The 24,706-nt window shown below is 37.3% G+C and overlaps 1 protein-coding gene across 11 annotated transcripts in view; it reads left to right on the top strand.

The window, feature by feature from the left end:
- Positions 1-24,706, top strand: part of DENND4A (DENN domain containing 4A) — a 131,537-nt gene that overhangs the window by 91,330 nt on the left and 15,501 nt on the right. For 5 of the 11 annotated variants that reach the window (XM_027570525.2, XM_027570524.2, XM_035727995.1 and 2 more), the window contains 10 exons: positions 248-383; positions 738-944; positions 1,036-1,164; positions 1,782-1,923; positions 2,319-2,450; positions 4,787-4,903; positions 5,983-6,114; positions 11,542-12,641; positions 17,240-17,429; positions 23,579-23,673. In XM_027570525.2, coding sequence (XP_027426326.1) covers positions 248-383; positions 738-944; positions 1,036-1,164; positions 1,782-1,923; positions 2,319-2,450; positions 4,787-4,903; positions 5,983-6,114; positions 11,542-12,641; positions 17,240-17,429; positions 23,579-23,673 — 2,380 coding nt within the window. The remainder of the gene's footprint in view (positions 1-247; positions 384-737; positions 945-1,035; positions 1,165-1,781; positions 1,924-2,318; positions 2,451-4,786; positions 4,904-5,982; positions 6,115-11,541; positions 12,642-17,239; positions 17,430-23,578; positions 23,674-24,706) is intronic. The other 6 variants (XM_035727992.1, XM_027570526.2, XM_027570530.2 and 3 more) reach the window with 4 other exon arrangements.

Genomic DNA, 24,706 nt, shown 5'->3' with positions numbered 1-24,706 from the left:
AATTTAAATCTTTCACTTTTCTACCTCTAAAATATATACTTGAGTTTGTATTTGGCTGTTAACATTTCTAAATATGATAGCAAGAAAGGCAACATTAGCACGAATATTTGTTAAGTATATATCATAGTCTGATGGAGAAAGAAAATTAAAATAGACTCTAAGACGTTACTGGTCAGAATTTTTTTTAGATTGTGATCAGTATGATCATCTATGTGTGCTGGAGATTTTTTTTTCTTTTCAAAAACAGCTATAATGGATTTCCAGTTCTTAGAAACAATTTATTTGAGAGACCTGAAGGATTTCTACAAACACGAAAGAACAAATTGCCTTCAAAATCAAGTAGTCCTAGCAGCCCTTCTCCCATGTTCAGAAGAACAAAACAGGTGCTTTGACAATTTTGCATTTTTCATGTAATCAAGTATTAGAACAAAAATAAATATGACACTCATCCTCCCTTAATATATTTTACTATCCCATATGTATGACTAGATTATTCTCCTCAGAACATCCCAAAAATAATTTAGAGTAATGTGACTTCAAAAAATTAACTAGTTTTCTTATCTTAGAACTTTATTTCACATATTTTATAAGCCTCTGCTTGAATCTGTATTAATTATAGACAGATTTTGTTAGGGAAGTACTATAAAAGCATATGACCTATACTTGTTCAGCATTCAGTTAAATAAGGATGCTTAAGTGTGTCAGTTTATTAATGAGATCCTTGCATTTTTTTCTAGGAAATTAAATCAGCCCATAAAATTGCCAAGAGGTATTCTTCCATTCCTCAAATGTGGTCTAGGTGTCTCCTGCGCCACTGCTATGGACTGTGGTTTATTTGTCTGCCAGCTTATGTGAAAGTATGTCATTCAAAAGTCAGGGCACTGAAAACAGCATATGATGTGCTTAAAAAAATGCAGTCCAAAAAGATGGATCCACCTGATGAGGTAACAATTCTTTTTAAAAGTGCACTATTTTATTCTAGATCTATGTTCGTAGATACTTTGTTTCCGAACACTACTGAACTATGTGTTTCAGGTGTGCTACCGCATTCTTATGCAGCTCTGTGGGCAGTATGATCAGCCAGTGCTTGCGGTTCGAGTGCTTTTTGAAATGCAGAAAGCTGGTATTGATCCCAATGCCATCACTTATGGTTATTATAATAAGGTAATTACTTTGATTTAATGGGAGAATGAGTATAACTCTTGTGACTATACACCCTTAATATAATGGCAGAAATAATTGATTTGGGCTTTATTTGGCATTGATTTTGGAGTATTAAAATATATTCTGGGGGCGCCTAGGTGGCTCAGTCGTTAAGCGTCTTGAACAAAGTATATTATAAAATACAGAATTCAAGCTACCAAGCTATACAATGAGAGGCTACACAAATATATAAAAAAATAATCCTGGAGAATAGACTTTAAAAAATTCATTAGAAATACAGCTACAAGGGGCACCTGGGTGGCTCAGTCATTAAGGGTCTGCCTAGGGCTCAGGTCCTGGGATCGAGCCCCGCAGCATCGGCCTCGGCGGGAAGCCTGCTTCTCCCTCTCCCACTCCCTCTGCTTGTGTTCCCTTTCTCGCTATATCTCTCTCTGTCAAATAAATAAATAAAATCTTTAAATATATATATGTATATATTCTGTAAATCAAGTAAGTTTTTTTGTTCTATTTTGCTTTTATACAATGTATTTAGATATTCTTTAGCTTTACTATAAAGCCAGCTTGCATTCACTGATACATTTTATTTTACTAATTATTTTATTTTGTTGAATGAATAGGCTGTTTTGGAAAGTACCTGGCCTTCGAGAAGTCGTAGTGGCTACTTTCTTTGGACAAAAGTAAGAAACGTTGTTTTAGGAGTCGCACAGTTCAAAAGAGCTTTAAAGAAACACGCACACTTATCACAAACAACTCTCTCAGGTAATTAAAAGTTCTTAGGGGATGTATTTGTTTTACTTTGTAAAAAAAAATTAATTGGCTAGTTATAATTTACATTTTTTAGAAATTTTAAATAGTTTCAAAATATTTAATAATTTCTAGTTTTTACTGCCATGAAGCAAATTCTAATATTATTTTCCCATTTAAAAAATACCTTCAGTCACTTTTTTTCTTTAACTGTTAAATTATCACCCTTTGATGATCTTGTTTTAGTATCCATTAATAATTCACAATCGTTACAGTTGTTATGGTTGTATTTTGCTAATTATGTTGCATGTTCGTGTTCAGTATGAGTGGATTATTAGCTTGAGCAACAAACTAATGTGTATTTTGGTATCTGCCTGAGTAGTAAAATGCTGTCAAATTGTGTTCTTAAGCAGATGGCAGTGACCTGGATGCTGTTAGTCATGGCAGCATGGATAGTGGTCATGGGACACACACTGTGGAGCAGGCACCTTTTAATACGGGTTTAATCAAAGTGTATGCTACTGATGATAGATCTAGTACAGGTTTGTGTGTGCTTATGTATACATTTATTACAGTACAGTTTAAAAATTAGATTTGCTAGCCTGTCTTTTTTAGATTTTAATTCTCAGTGGTGTATTTAGGTTAACTGTCACTTTTTAATTATATATGTTAGGCGCTTGGTTTGATATTGTGTTAGGCACTTGGTTTGATATTGTGTCTAATAACTATGTGCCATTTTATTCATTCTGTATTGGAATAGAAATAAAAGTGTAAGAGAATTTATTCAAGTATTTAGTCCATGGTAACCCAATTAACTCTGGATAGCTCACGGATGTATCATGTCACTTTCTTAGGGTAAATTCTTGTTTGTAATTATGAAAATGTTATTAGAGTTTTTTCTTAAAAAAAGAAACTTATAGCCCTGATTGGAGTTAATAGTACATATAAGCGTCAACTTCCTGGTTTTAACAGTGTATTATGTTTCATGTAAGGTAGTATCATTGAGGGAAGCTGAGTGAACAGGACACAGGAACTCTCTGTACTATATTATTTTTACAATTTCTTGTGAGTTTTAAGCTATATTAAAAAGGTATAATAAACTTGCAAATACATATAAAACTTGTAGCATTCTAGCACTGAAGATGCTCTTAATTTCATTAAAATATCAGATTTGAACATAAGTTTTCTCTAAGAATTAAAACTGACACAATTTGTTGAATAATTCAGTCCTTTTCATTAGTACATTAAAAAAAGACACAACTTTTTTTTTTTTTTTAAGAGAGAGCGCCTAAGTGGTGGGGGGAGGGGGAGAGCAAAGGGAGAGGGAGAAGCCAACTCCCCACTGAGCAGGGAGCCTGACTCAGGGCTCGAGTCCGGGACCCAGAGATTATGACCTGAGCCAAAGGCAGACGCTTAACTGACTGAGCCACTCAGGCATCCCATGACTTTTGAACAGAGTTAAGAGCCACCTCTTAACAGACAGAAATTTTAAATTTAAAAATCCAAGCATTACTAATGAAATATGAAGGCTTCTGTCTCTGCAAATGGTAACATTATTTTGGTCTGTCTCCTCTTTTGCCTACTTTTAAGAGTAATAAGTGTAAACAAATTGTGTTGAAATGTAATTTTCATAGTTCTTCTTTGGCTCGTTTTATTTTTTGATCATGCAATGTGAATTTCATCCGAGTTATAGTAGTCATCCTCAGGCATTCTCTCTTAAAAATGAAGAAATCAATTTTTTTAGTCTCATTTTTATTTAAGTTATCTCTACACCCAATATGGGGCTCAAACTCACAACCCCAAGATCAGGATTCACACACTCTTCGAACTGAGCCAGCCAGGTGTCCCTCTATCTTGTTTTTAACTATGGTCTTTAAAAAGTCTATTTTAAAGCATGCAGAATCTAATAAAAGCATGAATTTCATCAAGATTATCTTCATATTTTTAAATTTATATTTTCTGTGGAAACAGAGCCAAAAGTTTGTTTAGAAAAAATACAAACTCAAAATTATAAGCGATATTAAATACCTAGTGATACTTAATACAGTTTCTTTACATAGTTCTTTACCAGTTTATAAACTCATTCCATATATAGTCTGTCTCATATAATCATAACCATACTTTGTTATAAATCTGGGGACTTGAAATCCAAACCAAAAGGTTAAGTGGTTTGCTTAAAATCATGTCTCCTAAGATGGAGAACTAGGATTTAAAACCTTATGTTTTGATGCTAATCTAGTGAAAACAGTTTGCAGAAAATTACAGAGGGCCTCTTGAACAGAATTAGAAGTTTTCTTATATCAGTGCAATGTTTGCTTTCTTAACAGTAACACTAATTTTTCCTCACTCCCATGTATTTATACTCAAGTGCAATTCAATAATTATTCAATTGAATTTTCAGAGAAAGCAATTACCTATCAGTAAACTTAAATAAACCCATTTTCTTCGGGGGAATCATTTAGACATTTGGCTCCAGTGATCTATGTGTGAATGTTCTGTTCTGAATTCCCTGCAGATTTTTCTTCTGCATTGCTTAGTTGGAACTCTGACTTTCACCTAGAAAGGTCATAGGCTTAAAGAATGTCTGGTTTGTCTGTATCTTTAGGAGCCCAGACAGTAGTGTGAATGTACATAGTCACTCTTGACTGCAATGTGGAGCCAAAGACAAATTACTTTGAGATCATCCCTCTCTTGCATTAATAGAGATGGGGAAGGAGGGCTAACAAAGTAATGCTTTCAATTGGATATTATCCAGAAAACTTCTCATAAGTAAACCTGGACACTAATATGTTGCTCCTAATTCCAGTTGTTCTCACTAAAGAAGTTTATGATAAACAGCATAGGGATTTTCTTTTTTTTTTTTTTCTCTCTTTCATAGGTGGCCAGTCTGATCTTGGATATAATTCATTATCTAAGGATGAAGTTAGAAGAGGGGATATATCTACTGAGGAAATTCAAGAAGAAAAAGATAAGAAAGGGAGCGATTCTAGTTCCCGTAGGTATTACTTAAGTTGATATTGTATAAATTTGTGAGCCTTTTTTGTTTAAAGATTTATTTATTGGGGCACCTGGGTGGCTCAGTTGGTTAAGCGTCTGCCTTCCGCTCAGGTCATGATCCCGGAGTCCTGGGATCGAGTCCCACATCGGGCTCCCGGCTCAGCGGGGAGCCTGCTTCTCCCTCTGACCCTCCCCCCTCTCATGCTGTTTCTCTCTCTCTCTCTCTCTCTCAAATAAATAAATAAATAAAATCTTTAAAAAAAGATTTTATTTATTTATTTTGGAGAAAGAGAGAGAGCATGGGGAGGAAGGATAGGGCAGAGGAAGAGGGAGAGAGAATCTTAAGCAGACTCCACACTGAGCGTGAAGCCTGACACGGGACTCCATCTCACAACCCTGAGATGAGCTGAAACCGAGAGCCAGTCACTCAACTGACTGTACCACCCAGGGGCCCCTGTGAACTTCTATTAACAGAAAATACAAGTGGCTTTAAGTATAAAAGTACTAATTTTATTTTCCACTTTCCCATTATAACTTGTCTTTGCTCCCATTACAGGCCCTCTTCACCACCTAATGTTCCAACACACCAAAACTTTATGTGTGAAGTGTATAGCCTCAGTGGCACAACACTCTCCAATCAATTACTACTCTTCTTGTAGTAGAAATACATGTATTTCTTCAAACAGTGACTCTTTTCTAAGGTTTAACAGTATTTTTACTTAATGTTTTTGTTAATGGTCTGTGACTCTATTCCCTCCCTTGCCTACCTCCATCAAAAGCAGTGTTTCACAACCAAAGAAGAAATATAAAATGTATGTATGGACCTCACGCATGACCAGTACTTAGTAATTTGATACACACCTTAAAGCCTCAAATAAGTGGAATCATTTACTTGTGATCAGCAAATAGATATAGAGGTGTTTGGTATTTTCTTATCACCTATTATCAGATAGAAATATTTACAACTAAAAGCTACTTCTCTTTATGCCTTCTATAATAGCTTAATAGCTAAGTAAATAAAAGCTAAATAGCTTCTGTATAGCTTTTATCTTAACAATTTCATTTTAATCTTTACAGTGTCAGAGAGTGAGAGTGCAAAAGGAAGTGCTGATTGTCTTCCTAAGCTCAATTATCAAAGTTCTTCCAGTATAGTTCGCCCCAGTGGTACAAATAACAACAGTGCTGATAAAACATCAGGAGAAAGCACAGGTGAGTTGAATAGTGTACCTCTTTTATGTGCAGAATATCTTATAGCTGTATTTCTTTTTTTTTTCCTTAAGATTTTATTTATTTATTTGACAGAGACACAGCGAGAGAGGGAACACAAGCAGGGGGAGTGGAAGAGGGAGAAGCAGGCTTCCCGCTGAGCAGGGAGCCCAATGCGGGGCTCGATCCCAGGATCCTGGGATCAGGACCTGAGCCAAAGGCAGACGCTCAACAACTGAGCCACCCAGGCACCCCTTGTAGATGTATTCCTAATGAATTTTTTAAAGTCTATTCTCCAGGATTATTTTTTTATATATTTGTGTAGCCTCTTGTTGTATAGCTTAGTAACTTGAATTCTATATTTTATAATATACTTTGTTCAAGCTTTTGTTATAACAAAGTACAAGGACAGACCTACAAGCCACATACCATGTCTTGAGTTCAGACTGTTGGGACTTTCTGAAAGGGGGAAATGAGAGCAGGTGAGGTGATCCATCTGAGGGTATCTTACACCCCCAATTTGTAAATGAAGCATAGAGTTCTTTAATCTTCATTATTGTTCCTATTTTTTCAGAGGTAAAAGGATATTTCTCAAGATAGTTTAAATAACAATACCTAATATTTTTTCTTTTCAAAGTGCTTTCTGGGGCACCTGGGAGGCTCAGTCACTTGGGCGTCCAGTTCTTGATATCGGCTCAGGTCATGATCTCAGGGTCATGGGATCAAGCCTGCATCAGGCTCCATGCTCAGCAGGGAGTCTGCTTGAGATTCTCTCTCCCTCTCCCTCTGCCCGTCCCCTCCACTTCATGTTCTATAGCTCTCTCTAAAATGAGTAAATACAATCTTTTTTTAAAGTGCTTTTTATAAAATATTATTTTATGTTTACTACTGCAGCGACGCTTATATTCATGAGGGGATATTAGCACTATTTTAATGAGAAAACTAAGGCATCATCTGGCTGTTGGCAGGTCATGTAAGTTATCAACAACTACTTAATGGAAAAGTCAGTTTAGAATTTGAGATAATACTTGGTCTTACTAATTTTTCATCAGATCATTCTTTGGGGGGTTAAATAGACATAATGTTCAAAGTTTCTAGTGTTACTAGTCTGCTTATATGATATTTTATGTTGGTATTAGCTCAGTTCTGTATCACATATAATCTAAACACATCTTGAAGGATTGAGCTGTCAAGGCTGTAATCTCTCTGTTTATACATGGCCTTGCTACAATGACATTTGTTCTTCTGCAGCACAGTTGGATATGCCTCCCGCTCAGGGGTAGGCAAACTATGGCCCATGGGCCACGAAGGGCCTGCCACCTGTGTTTGTACAAGCCTGTAAGCTAGGAACGGTTTTTACATATTTAAATGATTGAAGAAATTAGAAGAAGAATAGTATTTTGTAACACATGAAAATTACATGAAAGGCAAACTTCAGGGTTCACAAACAAAGGTTTATAGAAGCACAACAACACTCATTTGTTTTCATGCTGTCTGGCTGCTTTTGCAGTCCATCAGCAGGGCTGGGTAGTTGCCAAAGAGACCGCATGGCCTGCAAAGAGTAAACCATTTACTGTGTGGCTCTCGATAGAAAAAGTGTCCAGACTCCCCTGCTCTAGCTCTCAAAAAAAAAAAAAAAAAAAAAAAGTTAAATGAGTTGTAACTATCTGATTTGCATTTCTTTCTTGGGTCATTGTTATAACTTAAACATTAAAATTTGTTTTCTTGAGATCGTGGAATTACCTCACAACCTAGTCGTCGTCTAATTATAACCTGTAATAACTTGCCTTTGGTAGCCTTTGCCTTATTGTTCTTTCATTACTGTCTATTAATGCTTGCCTTTTTCTGAAGATCTGCTTTTATGATCTCTCTGTTTTAGTATGATTGTAAACCATCCTTTGATCCTGACATTTTGTCATAGTAATCAGCATCTGACTCATCATCTGGCTTTGGTTACCCTTTATGCTTAACAAGTCAGGTTTTTTTATAATAGAGGTTTCCTAGGTGTGAATTAGAGTTATTAGTTCATCTTTAAGATTTTGGGCTTGAAAGCATTCCCATCTGTTAAATTCTGTGGGCTTATCACTTCTGCCCAAGATTGTATATGGGATTTATAGGAATATTTATCTTTCAATAACTTTTTTCTTATGTACTAGTACATGTGAGGATTCAAAGCATTTTTTAGATTTGTGTTTTACAGTACAATATACAGATATTTTATTTGACTGTATATTCATATATATGTGTATGTGTGTGTACATATACATGTATCTAGCTAGCTAGCTGTGTATCTGATAGCTTCTAAAAGATATTGGAGTGGTTTAAGCAAAGAGATGTTTTCATGTTTAACTGAATATTGAAATAAAATCATTACCCTATGGTTACTTCATGATTATGTTGAGAATTTGACATTTTGATAAATGTATATTGAATCACTGAGAGTTGAACCACAAGAAAATTTACTCTGAAATAAAACCTACTCGGAGATGTTTTTCTAAGCCAAATTCTGGTTTCTGTTGAACTTTTTATCTTTAGCTGCCATATTTAGCTATGATATATCATATTATAATACACTCTCCTGTGTCATATTCTGGGTTGGTCTATAGGTAGCAGTTGTTTCCCAGCAGACAGCGTTCACTCAGTAATTATTTCTTGAGGTCCTGCTATATGTAACCGGATGTCAGGTGTTTCTGGGGATATGCTAAGGAACAACAAAACAAAAAAACAAAAACACGATCCGGTCCCTACCTTCATAGAGAAAGCAGGAGGGAGAGATGGGAAAACATTAATCAAATAATCAAGTAAATGTAAAAATGCTCTGAGATTAAATACTGTGAAGAAGGGCTATAAGTTTCTACAAGAGCATATAATAAATAGATGTGTCCTGGATTTGGGGCATGTTGGTCCAGGAAGACTTCCTTGGTAAATATGGTTCTTGAGCTTAGATCTAAAGTCTGCGTCAAAAACAAATAAGAACAGGGATTGCAAAGGAGGAATTGAGAGAGAGCATTCCAGGAAAAGGGAGGCAATCTCTGAAAGGCTATGTGTGGTAGGAAGGGATTATAGAATGTTCCAAATCTGAAAAGGGGCTAGTATTTCAGCTAGGAATTCTTTCAGCTCTAAGACTCAGAAAATATGATTAGCAGTCACTTACACACGTCAAGAGTTTTTTCCTCAAATAAGAAATGCAAAGGTAAACAACTGCTCAAGATGTTAACTCAAGGGTTTTGCCATCAGTTCTCTGGACCTAACCATATTTATAATAGGACCACTGGCAACTTGATGCATCACCTGTCTGTGCGAGGCAGAAAAGATGGGAAGGGGACCACCAGCCACATCTATCCCCTTTTATCAGGAAAGGAAAATTTTTCCAGAAACCTTCAAAAACTACCACTTTACCACTACTGGCCAGAATTATGTCATAGAGCCGCCTCACTCAAGGAATTTAAATAGCTTGTGGCTCTGTGTTAGAGGCATGCAGCACCCAGCATAGTCTGTTGGAATTAACATGCATATGAACCTAGGGTTGGACTAACTTCACTGTAAATGGCCAGGTAGTATTTTAGGCCTTGCAGACCACATACCATTCTGTCACCTGTTCTTCTTTGTGAGTATGTGATTGTAAACGTCAAAACCATTTGAGTCTGTACAAAAACAGTCCACAGGCCAGATTTGGCTCAGAAGCATAGTTTGCCAACCCCTGGTATGGTTTGATAACCAGCTTTATTTGTCTTCAGGCTGTAACATGGTTTTGATTTTGCAAGGGGACCCCCCTCCACAGCTATTTAAACTCAATCCTAGAGTACTGTTTTAGGATTATAAGATTCCTCCAAGTCTTTGATGATATTTCATCTGTCAAGCAGAAGGTTTCCCAGAATGTTAGAAGAAAGTACACTTTTGGCTTTTTATGCCCTTAGTCATAAGGTGATGAAGAAACAAAGAATAGACTTTACCTTTCTGCTATGCTATTTTCCTTGTTAATGGTATATGCTTTATTACATTATTAGTTTGTAGGCTTTTATGGTCTCCGATATTCCCTTTTATGTCCTATCCTGTCCCTAAATGTATCACATGGCAGGAAAAAGGCACATTTTTAGTAATTGCCTTGTTATAGCACACTAGTTCTACTGGATAAGCATATAAAAAGAGAAGTTGACAATACCATACCTAGACTAATGCTTTAGAAGACTCCCACATAATGACAATTAAAGTGATCAGGAATCTAGCTTTCTGCTTTCAGCATTGGTACCTTAGTAATTTGGCAAAAAGCAGTGAAATGTTTCTGAGTAGAAAATAGCCATTCACATTTAACTGGTATAAACTTGCAAACCATATGTAAAATAAGGGTAAGATCATTTAGCCACATCTATAGTCATAGGATTTGGAGTTTGGGTTTTTTTTTAAATTTAATTTAATTTAATTTAATTTAATTTAATTTAATTTTTAAGATTTTATTTATTTATTTGACAGAGAGAGAATGAGAAAGAGAGAAAGCACATGGGGGGGAGGGTCAGAGGGAGAAGCAGACTCCCGGCCGAGCAGGGAGCCCGATGCGGGACCCGACTCAGGGTCTCCAGGATCATGACCTGAGCCAAAGGCAGTCGCTCAACCAACTGAGCCACCCAGGCGCCCTGGAGTTTTTTTAAATAATTTTTATATATGGATAAAGCTAACATAGCTGCCTTTTATTTGGCTTGGTTTAGGTTTTTGGTTTTATTTTTCATTTTTATAGGTAGAAGACTCATAATCACAAGGTCATCTAGTTCAACCACAATTATATAACCATTGTCTAATCAATTTAGGGTAAATAATACAGTTTATTATTAAATATAAGAAAGGTACATTTTTTAAAAAAATTTTGAGTACACACAGTGTTACATTCATTTCAGCGTACAGCATAGTGATTCGGCTTCTGTACGTATGCCGTGCTTGCCGCAGGTGCGGCTACCACCTGTCCCCATACAACGCTATTACAGTATCACTGACCATATTCCCGATGCTATGCCTTTTTTCCCGTGACTTATTTGTTCTCTGGCTGAAAGCCTGTATTTCCCACTCCAAGAAAGGTAAATACTAATCTTAATTTATAAGTTTTAAAAAGCAGTACATGCTTCTGCCTCAGAGCAGACCCTTTATAGTTAGTCATGTCTGTTTTTGAATCCCACTTCCGTCACTTAAGGACTGGGTGGGTAACTTTGGGCTAGTTAATTCATCCCCCTGAGCGTCAGTTTCTTCTCAACCCGTAAGGATGTTGGCATGATTACAGTAGATAATGTGAGTGAAATGCAGAGTTATAGTGTCTGTCAAATAGCAGGCACTCAGCGAGTACTTGCTATTACCATTTTCATTACTAGTATTTTAAATATTTAAGACATCTTATATCCGCACATTACATTTTTCATGGCTAAAAACACTTCTCTCGTTTTTCAGAAAGCACCTCTGAGCTGCTCTTACTATCATCTTTTGAAGGTACAAATGAAACAGGAAACAGTCAAAGTAGGTGCTTCAGGAAAAGACATAAAAGTGAAAACGAACCTAATTTGCAGCAGCGACTCTCCTGGGGAAGCAGAAACCGCAATCTTAGTGGCGGAGTACTGATGGGACTTATGCTCAATAGAATCAACCAGGAAGCAAGCCCTGGAGATATGGTTGAAAAACTAGGAGCTGATGCAAAAATTCTTTCAAACGTTATCTCAAAAAGCACAAGACCAACCAGTCTTGATATCGGAAAGCCACCTTTAAGATCAAAAAGAGACAGTCTAGAAAAGGAATCTAGTGATGAGGATACACCTTTCGATGGTTCTAACTGTTTGGCAGATAAAGTGGATTCTCCCGTTATTTTTGATTTAGAAGACTTAGACAGTGAGACAGATGGATCAAAAGTGGGATACACTGCTTCACAGAACCCCAAGAGGATTCAGCGTATGAGCAGCAGCTTTTCAGTAAAACCTTCTGCGAAAACGGATGTTGCCACAGGATTTGATCCCCTCTCTCTTTTGGTTGCTGAGACCGAGCAGCAGCATAAAGAGGAGGAGGAAGAAGATGACGAAGACAGCAAAATCGTTCCAACACCGTCCGCCAGGCGTGACTTAGCCGAGGAGATTGTGATGTATATGAATAACATGAGCAGTCCTTTGACGAGCCGCACGCCAAGCATCGATTTACAACGGGCATGTGATGACAAATCAGCCAGTAAGAGAAGTCCAACGTTGATCAAGGCGTGCAGGAGATCTAGCCTGCCTCCCCACTCTCCGAGGCCAATGAGACTTACCAAATCTAAAAGTTATACAAAAACCGAGGAGAGACCACGGGAGAGACTCTGGTCTTCTCCAGCCTTCTCACCTTCTTGCCCATTCAGGGAAGAATCTCAAGCTGCATTAACCCATTCATCACCTTCATTTAATTTAGATACACTGCTGGTACCTAAACTAGATGTTCTAAGGAACAGTATGTTCACTGCTGGGAAAGGAGTTGCAGAGAAAGCCAGCAAATGGTATTCAAGATTCACCATGTATACCACATCATCTAAAGTAAGTTCTCTTTGCATTTTCTACTTTCCCTTTTACCGTCCTCCACCACCAAAAGTCCCTTCCTTGCAAAAATGTCTATTTTTACCTTGCTCCTTAAACACAGCTTTACCAAAAAGGACTCTTTGGATGCATAAGGTTTGTAAATATCAGAATTTGAACTTGAATAATAAGGAATGAAAATTCACTAAGGTTATGTTTATAGTACAGTTTTGAAAGAAAATGATTTGTAGCTGGAGTAAAAATCAGTGTTATATGAAAATGCTTACTGAGCTTTATTATTTCCTTCAAAATGCAGATTCTTTTTTTCAGGTAGTGTCCAGCATGCCTTCAAAAATTACTGCTGACGTAGGACTTTTCCTCCTAGTTAGGATGGAGTAGCTTGTGATAGACCTATGTACATATCTCCCAAGAGCAAAAAAACTAAATGAAATATAAAGTATCTGTTTAAAGTAATCAGAGAATTGCTAAAGCAAGTAGAAAGCAGAGGTGCAAGATTCTAGCAGTGACTCGCAGAGAGGAGCCCGGAAGTGCTACAGCTGCTTTCCCCTGAGGGCATCTGTTGATTCTGAGCACAGAGCAAAGGGTTGCAAATTCAGGTTTTGCCTTAGAGGACTGAGGAGAGGTAAGGGAGACACAGAGTTTTAGGATCTGGTGGAGCTGGAGAGACAAAAATCAGAGACTCTTGAGGGTCCTCAGATACACCAGTTTTTTTCCTTCAGGACACTTTCCCAATACTGGTACTGCATGAGACAGGAGGCTAAAAAGGTAAGCAGAAAGTCTCTGACAAATTAGAGTTTTCAGCAGTTCCATGGTGCTGGGAATAGAGTCACAAAGAGTTCATAAATTCCAGGGTGGGGGATGGGGGGTAGAAGCCAGGGGAGCTTTGGTAAACACACCAAGCCCTTTGTTGGAAGTCCCGCAGAGCCATGCCTTAGGAGCGTTGGCAAACCAGAGTTGGACTGCACCTGACCAAAATAGCAACCTAGGCTTGACTCAGCTCAGCCTGTGATTAGATGAAGATAATCAGCCTTTATCTAACACATGAAAGACTGTGTCCTTTCTGGAGGAACAGAATATCATCTGGAGTCCTTATAATTTTTTATATATAATCTTTTATTTAGTTAAAAATAGCTATACCAAGAGACAGAACCATAACTAAAAAACAGAAGAAAAATTCAGGTGATCCAAGTATTTAAATTAGCAAGAGACTTTGAAATAATTTTAATATGTTCAAGAAAATCAAGGGAAAGCTGAAGAAAAAAAGCTGCAAAGGTAGAAAATTTCACCAGATAATTATCTATTAAAAAGAATCAAGTATAAATTCTAGAACCTAAAAAGATGTGAAATTAAGAATGTAGTAGTTGGATTTAACAGCAGACAAAACACAGAAAAAGAACATTTGTAAACTAGATGGAAACTCAGTAAAAAATATCCACTTTGAAGCAGATTGGAAATCAAATGGAAAATAAAAAAACGAATGTGGGAATTAGTGAAAATGTCTAACACTGATGTAACTGAGTTCCAGAAGACAGAATGAGATAGAAAGAACATTTAAAAAGTGAATTGCCAAAAATTTTCCCAAAGTGATGAAAGATGGCAACTTACATATTTAGAAGATCTACAAATGTCAAGCAGAATAAATGCAAAGAAAACCATACTTATTATGCATCTAATTTTAAAATAGATGGAAATGGAATACAAAGAGGAAATCTTAAGAGGAGCCAGAGAAAAGAGTTTATCTTACCTTCGAATGGAACAACAGTAAGAAACTGCCACTTGTCTTCTGAACAGAAACTTTGATGTCAGGAGACCCTGGAAAGATACCTTTAGAGCACTGAAGGACAATAACTGCCACCCTATTTTCCTACACCCAGCAAATACCATCTTTAAAAATGAGGGTGAGGGGGCACCTGGGTGGTTTAGTCGGTTGAGCATTGTTGGACTCTTGGTTTCAGCTCAGGTCATGATCTCAGGGTTGTGCGGTCAGGCTCCTAGCTCAGCGGGGAGTCTGCTTTAAGATTCTCTCTGTCTGCCCCTCGCACGTGTGTGTGTGTGTGTGTGTGTGTGTGTGTGTGTTGTGTGTGTGCTTGCTCTCTCTCTCAAATAAATAAATAAATCTTTAAAAAAAATAAATGAGGGTGAGAGTCCTAGCTCCACTGTGGGAACATAAAGCCGCTAAAACACATCCCTCCTGCTGATTATAACTAAAAACCCCAGACAAAATGCAAAAAAACAACTATCTAAGGATTCTGAAGAAGCAGGCAGATTGTGGGGAGGGACCCAGACAGAGGTGAATTCCCCCATTTTCTTGTCTCATGCATCTTTGCCCCAAGAGCAGGTCCCCATCACAGTGTGGTGTGGCAGCCCTGGCAGCTGAAACTTCAAGAGAAACTCTAGTTCAGGACAGAGGAGCCAGAGAAGGGGGCATCTGTGGGCTGGAGAGTTTGAGGGGAATCTGAGAGAAGGGGATTTCCAGATTCTGTGAATGGCCCACACGAGTGTCAGCCTAGTCTTGAACTACACATAACATGGGATAAAGGTGACCCGGCAAAGATGAGTCTTACAGAACTAAACTAAGAATTAAGTCACTGCCTACAAAAATTGAAACACAAATTACAGCCCAAACATAACTTGGTCAGTAACAAAGCCTGCTATAACAAAAGCATCAGTGTTCTCCAAGAGATTATAACAGGACCCAGACCACACAACATAACATTCAGAGTGCCAAAATAAAATCCAGAATGACTTGATAAAGAACCAGGAAAATGTGACCCTGTTCTCAAGGGAAAGACAACCCTGAGACGACCCAGATGTTGGAATTATCCTGACAGAAACACGAAGCCGCTATTATAACTAGATTCCCTGAAGTTAAAGAAAAACACATTTGAAATAAATGAAGGAATTATCAGCAAGAAATAGAAACTATTTTAAAAAACACATTTTATAACTAAAAAATACCCTCTGAAATAAAGTCACTGGATGGGTTCAGTAGCAGAATGGAGAAGATAGAGGGAAGAATCCATGAACTTGAAGACTTGAGTAACAGAAATTATCCAATTAGAAGAACAGAGAGAGAAAAGACTTTTTACAAAAATGAACAAAGCCTCAGAGACTTGTGGGACAGTATCAAAAGGAATAACATATAATTAGAATTCCAGAAGTATTAGAGAAAAAAAATTGTGGTAGAAAAGATACCTGAAGAAATAAAAAATGGAGAAATAAATAAGAAATAACTTCCCAAATTTGGTGAAGGATATAGATTTACAGATACAAGAGGCTCAGTAAACTATAGACAGGATAAACTCACAGAAAACCGCATCTACACACACATAAGCAAACTGCTAAAAAGCAAAGATATCCATCTGCTAATAAAATAGCTGCTGGGAGGAAATAATAAAAAAAACTTGAAAACTGTTAAAGAAAAATGACACATTACCTACAGAGGAATAAGGATTTGAATAACCATATATTTTTTCCACAATCCATGGAGGAAAGAATACACTGGAACAACACCTTGCAATTGTTAAAAGATCTGTCAACCCAGAATTCGATACCCAATGAAAATATTCTTCTGGGGGAAAGGTGCAATAAAAATATTTTCAGATAAAAGAAGAGAATCCTGACCCGCAGGCCTGTTACATGAGATATGCTAAAGGAAGTTCTTCAGGCTGAAGAAAAATAATACCACAAAGAAAACTGGACCTACAGGAATGAAGGAAGAACAGAAAACATGATAAATAGTTAATATAAAAAACTACTTTCTTATCTCTTAAATAATTGCCCACAACAAAAATTATGTCATTATCTTATGGAACATTCAATATATGTACATGTTTTACAGTGATAAAGAGATTCACTCTGCCGATATTCATTATAGTTATGTTATTATATACCAAGAGGTACAATACTAACTTTAAGTAGACTATAAATGACTGGGTGTATATGATTCCTAGAGCACCCACTTTTAAAAATACAATGAGATATAGTAGAAAAGCCAGTACAAATATCCAAATAATCCTAAAAATAACACACATACACAACATGACTAGAAAAAAATGAGTTGTATTATCTGGGCTGGAGAATTATAGATATTTAAATTTTTTTTCCTTTATACAAAAATTCATATTGACCAGATTTTCTTAATGTATTGTTGGTATAACCAGAAAAACATTGAACTTACACTTTGGTGTTCTCAAAAATGAAAACTGGAAATGTCTTTGAAACTAGATTATTATGGAAAATAATAAAATGTAAACATACATGAAATTTTAAAAGAATAAAATGCAGTTCTAATGGTATCATCCTGGGCTGGTATTCACAGGGAGGAAAACGAACAGTAAACGAAGCCTCAAAGTCAGCAAGGGTATCTTACCAATAGGTATCTCCACTTTGCTCTAACTAAAAATGCTGTCTAAATGATTTCCCACCCATGTTTGTCCAAATTTGCCCATGTAAAATTGGTTGTTTTTTTCTATAGATGTTATAATGTTGATTAACTGATCATCTGGGTGATTAAGCATTTCCTCTGCTTTAGGAGTGACATTTTAAATAATTAAATTTAAATATGAAGGAAATTAAGCTTATAATTATGTCCTTAGGATCAAAGTTCTGATCGTACCAGTCTTTCTTCAGTGGGAGCCCAGGATTCTGAATCTACCTCTTTAACAGATGAAGATGTTTGCCATGAGTTGGAAGGAGCCACTTCCTCCCAAGAGAGCAGTGCCACTTCAGGGACTAAGGGAATTGATTTCAGCAGAACAAGCCTGGAAAGTTCTGCCTCCTTAGAAGGTTTGTCCAGTTTGGTCATACTGCAGTTATATGTGGTACCTTTACTTTTTTTCCTTTGCTTTAATTTTGTAAAAGATTCTCATGGCTCCAAAGTCAAAAGAGTAAGAACCAAGGCACTTTTAGAGAGGTCTACCTTCCCTCCCCACCCCTTCATCTTGTTTTCTCCCTGTGCCTAGAGGTAACCATTTTTATTTATTTTGGTTTATCCTAACGTTGTTATTTCTTTAAAAATATAGGGATATGTGAGTGAGTGTTCTTACTACCTCCTTGTCTTCTAACTCAGAAAGTAACGTACTTGCCCAATCCTTGTGTTTTTCACTTAACAATATATCCTAAAGATCATTCCATATCATCACATTGCATTGTCCCTTACTCATTTTTACGGTTGCATAGTTAATCATCTGTGGATGTATCAGAGTTTATTTTAATCACTTCCCTACTGATGGGCATTAAGTGTCTAGTCTTTGACTATTACAAATAATGTTATGATGCATATATGTCATTATATTTTTGCCAGGGTCTCTTTGGAAGATACAAATTCTTCCTTGAAGTGATATTGCCAAGTTGCCTTCCTCGGGGTTGTACTAGTTAGAATTACCACTGACAGTATATAAGAATACCTATTTCCCCACAGCCTTGTCAACAAAATATTTCTGCAGACTTTAGGATTTTTGCCACCTGATCAATGAGGACTGTATTTCAGTTTAGGTTTTATTTATATTCCTCTTGTAAATTGAGTAACTGTTTATATGTTTAAGGACTATTTGTATTTCTTTTTCTATGGACTGTCCTTTGCCTACACTTTACTTGTTGGTCCTTTTTTTTTTTTAAGGTTTATTAGCTCTTTTTATATATAAATATATACAAATATATATATACACACACATTGTTTCTTTTTTCTTTTTTTTTTAAAGATTTTATTTATTTGAGAAAGAGAATGAGATAGAGCACGAGAGGGGGGAGGGTCAGAGGGAGAAGCAGACTCCCCGCTGAGCAGGGAGCCCGATGTGGGACTCGATCCCAGGACTCCAGGATCATGACCTGCGCCGAAGGCAGTCACTTAACCAACTGAGCCACCCAGGTGCCCACACACACATTGTTTCTTATGTAATTGCCAGATACTTTCTCCAATTTTGTCAAGTTTTTGTGCATAGTTTTTTTTCCCCCCACACAGAAGTTTTTAATTTTATGTCATCACATTTATCAGTGCATCCCTACTGTTTCTGGATTTGGAGGTATTAGGAAAGATGTCCCCTTCCCTAGGTTCACCAGTGTTTTCTTCTGACACTTCTTTGGTTTTCTTTTTAACATTTTCTGTAAAATTCTCTGTAAAGGACCGTATCTTAAATATTTTAGGTTTTGTGGGCCACACCTCTCTGTCACATATTCTTTTTTATTGTTTTCTTTTTCTAACACTTTAAAATGTAAAAACCATTCTTAGCTTGTGGCCATACACAAGTGGATTTGACCCCTGATTTAGAGATTTAATCCATTTGAAATTTATCCTAGGATATGGTGTGAGGAATGGATTATAATACTTTTTTTAAATTTTATTTTATTATGTTACGTCAGTCACCATACATTACATCTTAGTTTTTGATGTAGTGTTCCATGATTCATTGTTTGCTTATAACACCCAGTACTCCATTCAATTCGTGCCCTCTTTAATACCCATCACCAGGTTAACCCCTCCCCCCAGCCACCTCCCCTCTAGAACCCTCAGTTTGTTTCTCAGAGTCCATAGTCTTTCATGGTTCGTCTCCCCCTCCAATGTCCCCCCCTTCATTTTTCCCTTCCTACTACCTTCTTTTTTTTTTTTTTAACACATAATGTATTATTTGTTTCAGAGGTACAGGTCTGTGATTCAGCAGTCTTACACAATTCACAGCACTCACCTTAGCACATACCCTCCCCAATACACATCACCCAGCCACCCGATCCTTCACCCCCCACTACTCCAGCAACCCTCAGTTTGTTTCCTGAGATTAAGAATTCCTCATATCAGTGAGATCATATGATACATGTCCTTCTCTGATTGACTTTTTTCGCTTAGCATAATACCCTCCAGTTCCATCCACATCATTGCAAATGGCAAGATTTCATTTTTTGATGGCTGCATAATATTCCATTGTGTATATGTGTGTTTATCCATTCATCTCTTGATGGACATCTACGCTCTTTCCATAGTTCGGCTCTTGTGGACATTGCTGCTATAAACATTGGGGTGCATGTGCCCCTTCAGATCCCTACATTTGTATCTTTGGGGTAAATACCCAGTAGTGCAATTGCTGGGTCATAGGGTAGCTCTATTTTCAACTTTTTGAGGAACCTCCATACTGTTTTCCAGAGTGGCTGCACCAGCTTGCATTCCCACGAACAGTGTAGGAGGGTTACCCTTTCTCCGCATCCTCACCAACATCTGTCGTTTCCTGACTTGTTAATTTTAGCCATTCTGACTGGTGTGAGATGGTTATCTCATGGAGGTTTTGATTTGGATTTCCCTGATGCCGAGCGATGTTGAGCACTTTGTCATGTGTCTGTTGGCCATTTGGATGTCTTCTTTGGAAAAATGTCTGTTCATGTCTTCTGCCCATTTCTTGATTGGATTATTTGTTCTTTGGGTGTTGAGTTTGATAACTAAGGCAAGGGAAGCAAGGGCATTATAATACTTTTTGATGTGCACCTTTGGTCTTTTAAAAGGCCTTTATTGTAGGGACTTTAAAATGTACACAGAAGTAGAAAGAATAGCCCAATGGACACCCATTTACCCTTTACCCAATTGCAATAGTTATCAAAAAATGGCCAATCTTGTTTTATCTTTCCCCCTCCTGTAGTCCCACTATTTTTTCCTTACCCACTGGATTATTTTAAAGTAAATACCAGACAGCATATAATTTTATTCATCAGTACTTCCATATGTAGCTCTAAAATATAAGGACTTTAATGTTTTATATTGTTAAAAAAATGGAATTCAACCAAGTAAATTTGAAGATCTAACTGGCTTTACTAAACAATTCATGAATCAGGCAGCATCCCATCTAGCAAGTAGAGGGGAGCTCCAAGAACTGTACAAAATGGAAGGTTTTTGTAGAAGAAGGGTGAGGCAAGAAAGTTATTAGCAAAAGAGAAGATATTCCAGGCAAAGTCACTTTCCCTTAGGGGGAAGTGCAGGGGGTCTATCATGCAGATTATTTCATCTTCCTTTGAGAGATGGAGAGGGCCCATGTTGCAAACTCCCAGGCATTGGTCAGAAAATTCCTGACTGACTGTTTAAGACCACACTCTGAGGAAGTTGAAACTACAATTAGGTTAGATGTTAAGCCCCTACTGGGAACTCAGCCTAAGTGATGCCATTTTGCGCCAGTGGTTTCTCTTTTCAAAAAAATTTTTTAAAACATTTTTTTAATTATGTATTTGATAAACATTTTTAAATTTATTAATGTTATGCATGTAATGTGTACACTTTTATGTATGTAAATACATTTCAGAAATTGAGGACACATGAGTAACCAGCACTTAGATCAAAACACAGAACGTTAACAATATCCAGAAGCTCCTCTCATGCACACATGTGGTCACTGCCCCCTTCACAGATAAACATTCTCTTCTAACACTGTGTTAGCATGGTCTGTTTGGAACAGGTACGCTATGTATCTTTTGTGAAGCATTCATTTTTTGAAAACATAATTGTATTGCTATTACATTTTTGAATGTTTTGATCGATATAATACTTTGATTATATCAAATATTTATTTAGTTTAAATTTTCACAGTTACCTCATAAAGCTCCTTTTATAGGTGGTTTGTTCAAGCTGGATCCAGATAAGGTCCCCTTGTTGCATTTGGCTAATATTGTCTGTTAACTTCCTCTTTGTTCCCTCTTTTTTTCCCCCTTGTCATCCATTCATGAAGAAATTGAGTGATTAGCTCACCCCCCCTTTTTTTAACATACAAGAGCAATTTGTTGTGCTAAGAAATAAACCCCACAACCTGATTCATATTTATTAAAGTGAATCTTCTGTGCTCTAGATTAATTAGATGTGAAAGGGAGGCTGCCCACATAAATGATTTCATTAGTCAAGCCTGATAGAAGGTACAAGAAAGGAGTTCTGAACTAGCTTTAGCAGACATGGATTACAGAGGGTTGTGGGGAACTGTCCAGGGAAAGTACTGCAATTACCACCAGCTGTAAGCAGCTTACAGGTTGATGGAGGCTTCAGCCCTTACTGTCCCTCTCAACCCATCTGTGAAACGGGCCTAGGACCAGTGGTGGTAGTTCTAGAGCTAGCTTTTTCTTACCATTGTCATTTATTTACTGAAGCAATCAGGCCATTAGTCTGGATTATGCTGATTGCATCCCTCTGATTGTGAAGAGGGAGAGAGAGGTTCTTTTCTCACGGAGTTGAAGAATGAATCTTGTGGACAAAGGAGAGTGAGTAAAGTGATAAAAAGTTTTATTAAGCAAGAATACAAAAAAAGCTCTTAGAAGTGACAGGGGTCCCACCAGGGTTGCCAACATGGGCCTCCACTGACAGTCTTTTATTTAGAACTGACCAGGGAGCTTGTGGCCTTAACATTCTTTTTTTTTTTTTTTTAAGATTTTATTTTATTTATTTGAAAGAGAGAGCGCGCACAAGAGGGGGTAGGGTGAGAGGGAGAAGCAGACTCCCTGCCGAGCAGGGAGCCTGATGCGGGACTCGATCCCAGGACTCCGGGATCATGACCTGAGCTGAAGGCAGTCGCTTAACCAACTGAGCCACCCAGGCGCCCTGGCCTTAACATTCTTGTGACGTCTTGGTTTGAGTAAGGGCTGGAGATAACATCTTTAATGGCTTACTTCTTCTTTAGGGTCTCATTATTCTTTGTTGGTCACAATGTGACTGCCATTAAAGACCCCACCTCTGACGCCCAGGGCAGGGTGGTCTGGTTTGTTCCCTTATCTCTGGTTTTGTTATGCCTCAGCATTTTGGGTTTTCTGTGAGCCCCTTACCTATCTCTCCCTACCTTGCCCCGCCTGTCCCTTACTCAGTGAGACCCTTCAGATGTATACTTGGGGGATAATTGCCAACGTGTATGGGGGCGGGGGAGGGGGGCAGGTAGAGATAAAGGAAGTTTCCAAAGGAATTTTTATATGTTAAAGTAGACTTACAGGAATGGTGGGGTGTGGGGGGCGGGGGGCGGGTTAGGATTACCTTTTGCCCTTAGCAAAGTGTCACCACCCAGGCAGTTGAGTCCCTAAAGGAAAGTCACTCTGCCCACCTCAAGGACTTGTCAGTGGGCTGTAAGTAGTAAGGAAATTTAATAATTTTTCTTCTGCCTTTTGGTGTTTAACATGTTTTTTCCTGTCTTCTCTCTTTCTTGTGAACTGGTAGTTTATCCCATTACTTATTTTTTTTACCCTTACTTTATAAAAATATAAGTGTTCATTCCTAACATTTAGTAACTACTGAGAAAAAAAAAAGGTAGATTACCTCTAGTTTTATTAACAAGATATAGCCATTGTCAACAATTGATTTGACCACAGAACGCCCCTTACTTTTTGTTGTTTTTGTTGTTGTTTTAATACCTACTAATATTCATTACTCTTAAGAATATATTGGGAAATTCTTTCCTCATGTTTAAGAACAAGATTACTGTACCAGATCTTAAAAGATCCTGAGAAGACAGAACTGCCAGTAAATCTTTTTATGATTGGAAATAAAATTAGCTATTTTATATGTTTTAGACCTTAGAACTAAACACATTCTTGTATTTTAAAAATGGAAAAAGAGAACAGCAAATTAGTAATTAAAATAACTGGAATGCCTTGTAGCCTGTACCCACAAAGTACGTCATAAGTGAGTGATGAGCCTGTACCCACAAAGTAACTTCATAAGTGGGTAGCCTGTATCCACAAAGTACTTCGTAAGTGAGTAATGAAGCTAGGGCTTCCCACCCCTAGCCTGTGGGAAGCTGTAGAATCAGAGCACATTTCCTTAAGTTTGTACTCAAAACAAAAATGCATGCCTTTTTTGTTTTTTTTTCTTAAATTACCTTTGCTATTTTGAATAAAACAGTTGGACATTTTATCAGAATTTGTGGAGGTAAAAGATTTTCATATCCTTTCTCATTAATTGTAATGGTTTTGCTCTGTTTTTTAATAATGAACAGGATCCCTGTCAAAGTTTGCCTTACCTGGGAAATCAGAAGTGGCATCTTCCTGCAACACAAGTAATACAAATATCTTCCAGAACTATGCAATGGAGGTACAGTTTTAATCCGAAGAGCGTCTTCCTGTACTACTTATACTACTTCTAGAACTTATGTTCCTTACATACTCATGGTCAGGGGTAGAGTAATAAAAAGTTAAATATGTAGCTTCTGAAAATTTCAGAGTGTATATTGCAGCTGAATAAACGTAAAATAGCCAGTATTTCAGAATACCGAGGTCATACTGCTTCACTTCTGTTTAGGAAAGTCCCACGCCTCCTTTGGGATTTATCAATGTACAAAAGCATTTCCATTTTCAGTATTTCTAATTTCCCTGATTATCCCTATGTTCTTTTTGAACTTTTATTTCACATTTGAACCTCTTAAAAACCAATTCTGCTATGCAAGCACACTTTTATGATGAGGGGACATGGAGCTGTTTTGGCATTTGTGTCCCCTTTGCCCATCATGTTTTTCATTTTTTGTATCAGTTTGATGTGGGTATCTGCTGGAGATGTTGCTGTGTGTCTCTTTTTTTCACAATGAAAGAGTTATGCTTTTACACTTTAAAAGTTTTCCCAAACTTTTGTATAAAAATGGCTTCCAAATTACATCTGTGAGTGTTGTTGCTTTTTCAGGCCAGTTTGTGTAAACTTGGAAAATAGATTTGCATGTGGCTGGCAAATAAATGATGAGCACGGATATTACAATTGATGAAGTTTCTCGTGGCTTCAGGAATTTCTATATTTTATTCATGTAGTGACAGCATTTACATTCATCTATAGCAACACTTCTTAAACTGTCTTTAGGGACAGACCAGGGTTTTGTTGGGGTTTTTAATTTCCAGTCTGTCCTGGCTGATACTCTTGTGAAAATGTGTATTGATTACAAAGTTAGATATTGCAGCGATGACCAATTGCTTTAAAGGTTTCTAAGTCCTCTTCTCAATTTCTTTACTTACCACAAATCGAAGAGTTTGTGGACCCACACTTGTCTGGTGACCACACTATGTATGAGTAGCACACAGACCCATAATATGTAATTATGAATACCTATTTTGGGTATTAGCAAATTAATGCTTGGGTTTAC

Source organism: Zalophus californianus, chromosome 6 (genome assembly GCF_009762305.2).
Source record: "Zalophus californianus isolate mZalCal1 chromosome 6, mZalCal1.pri.v2, whole genome shotgun sequence".
Classification (NCBI taxonomy): Eukaryota; Metazoa; Chordata; class Mammalia; order Carnivora; family Otariidae; genus Zalophus; species Zalophus californianus.
Note: the sequence above shows the minus strand (reverse complement) of the source record. Positions and strands in the feature narration are given on the sequence as shown.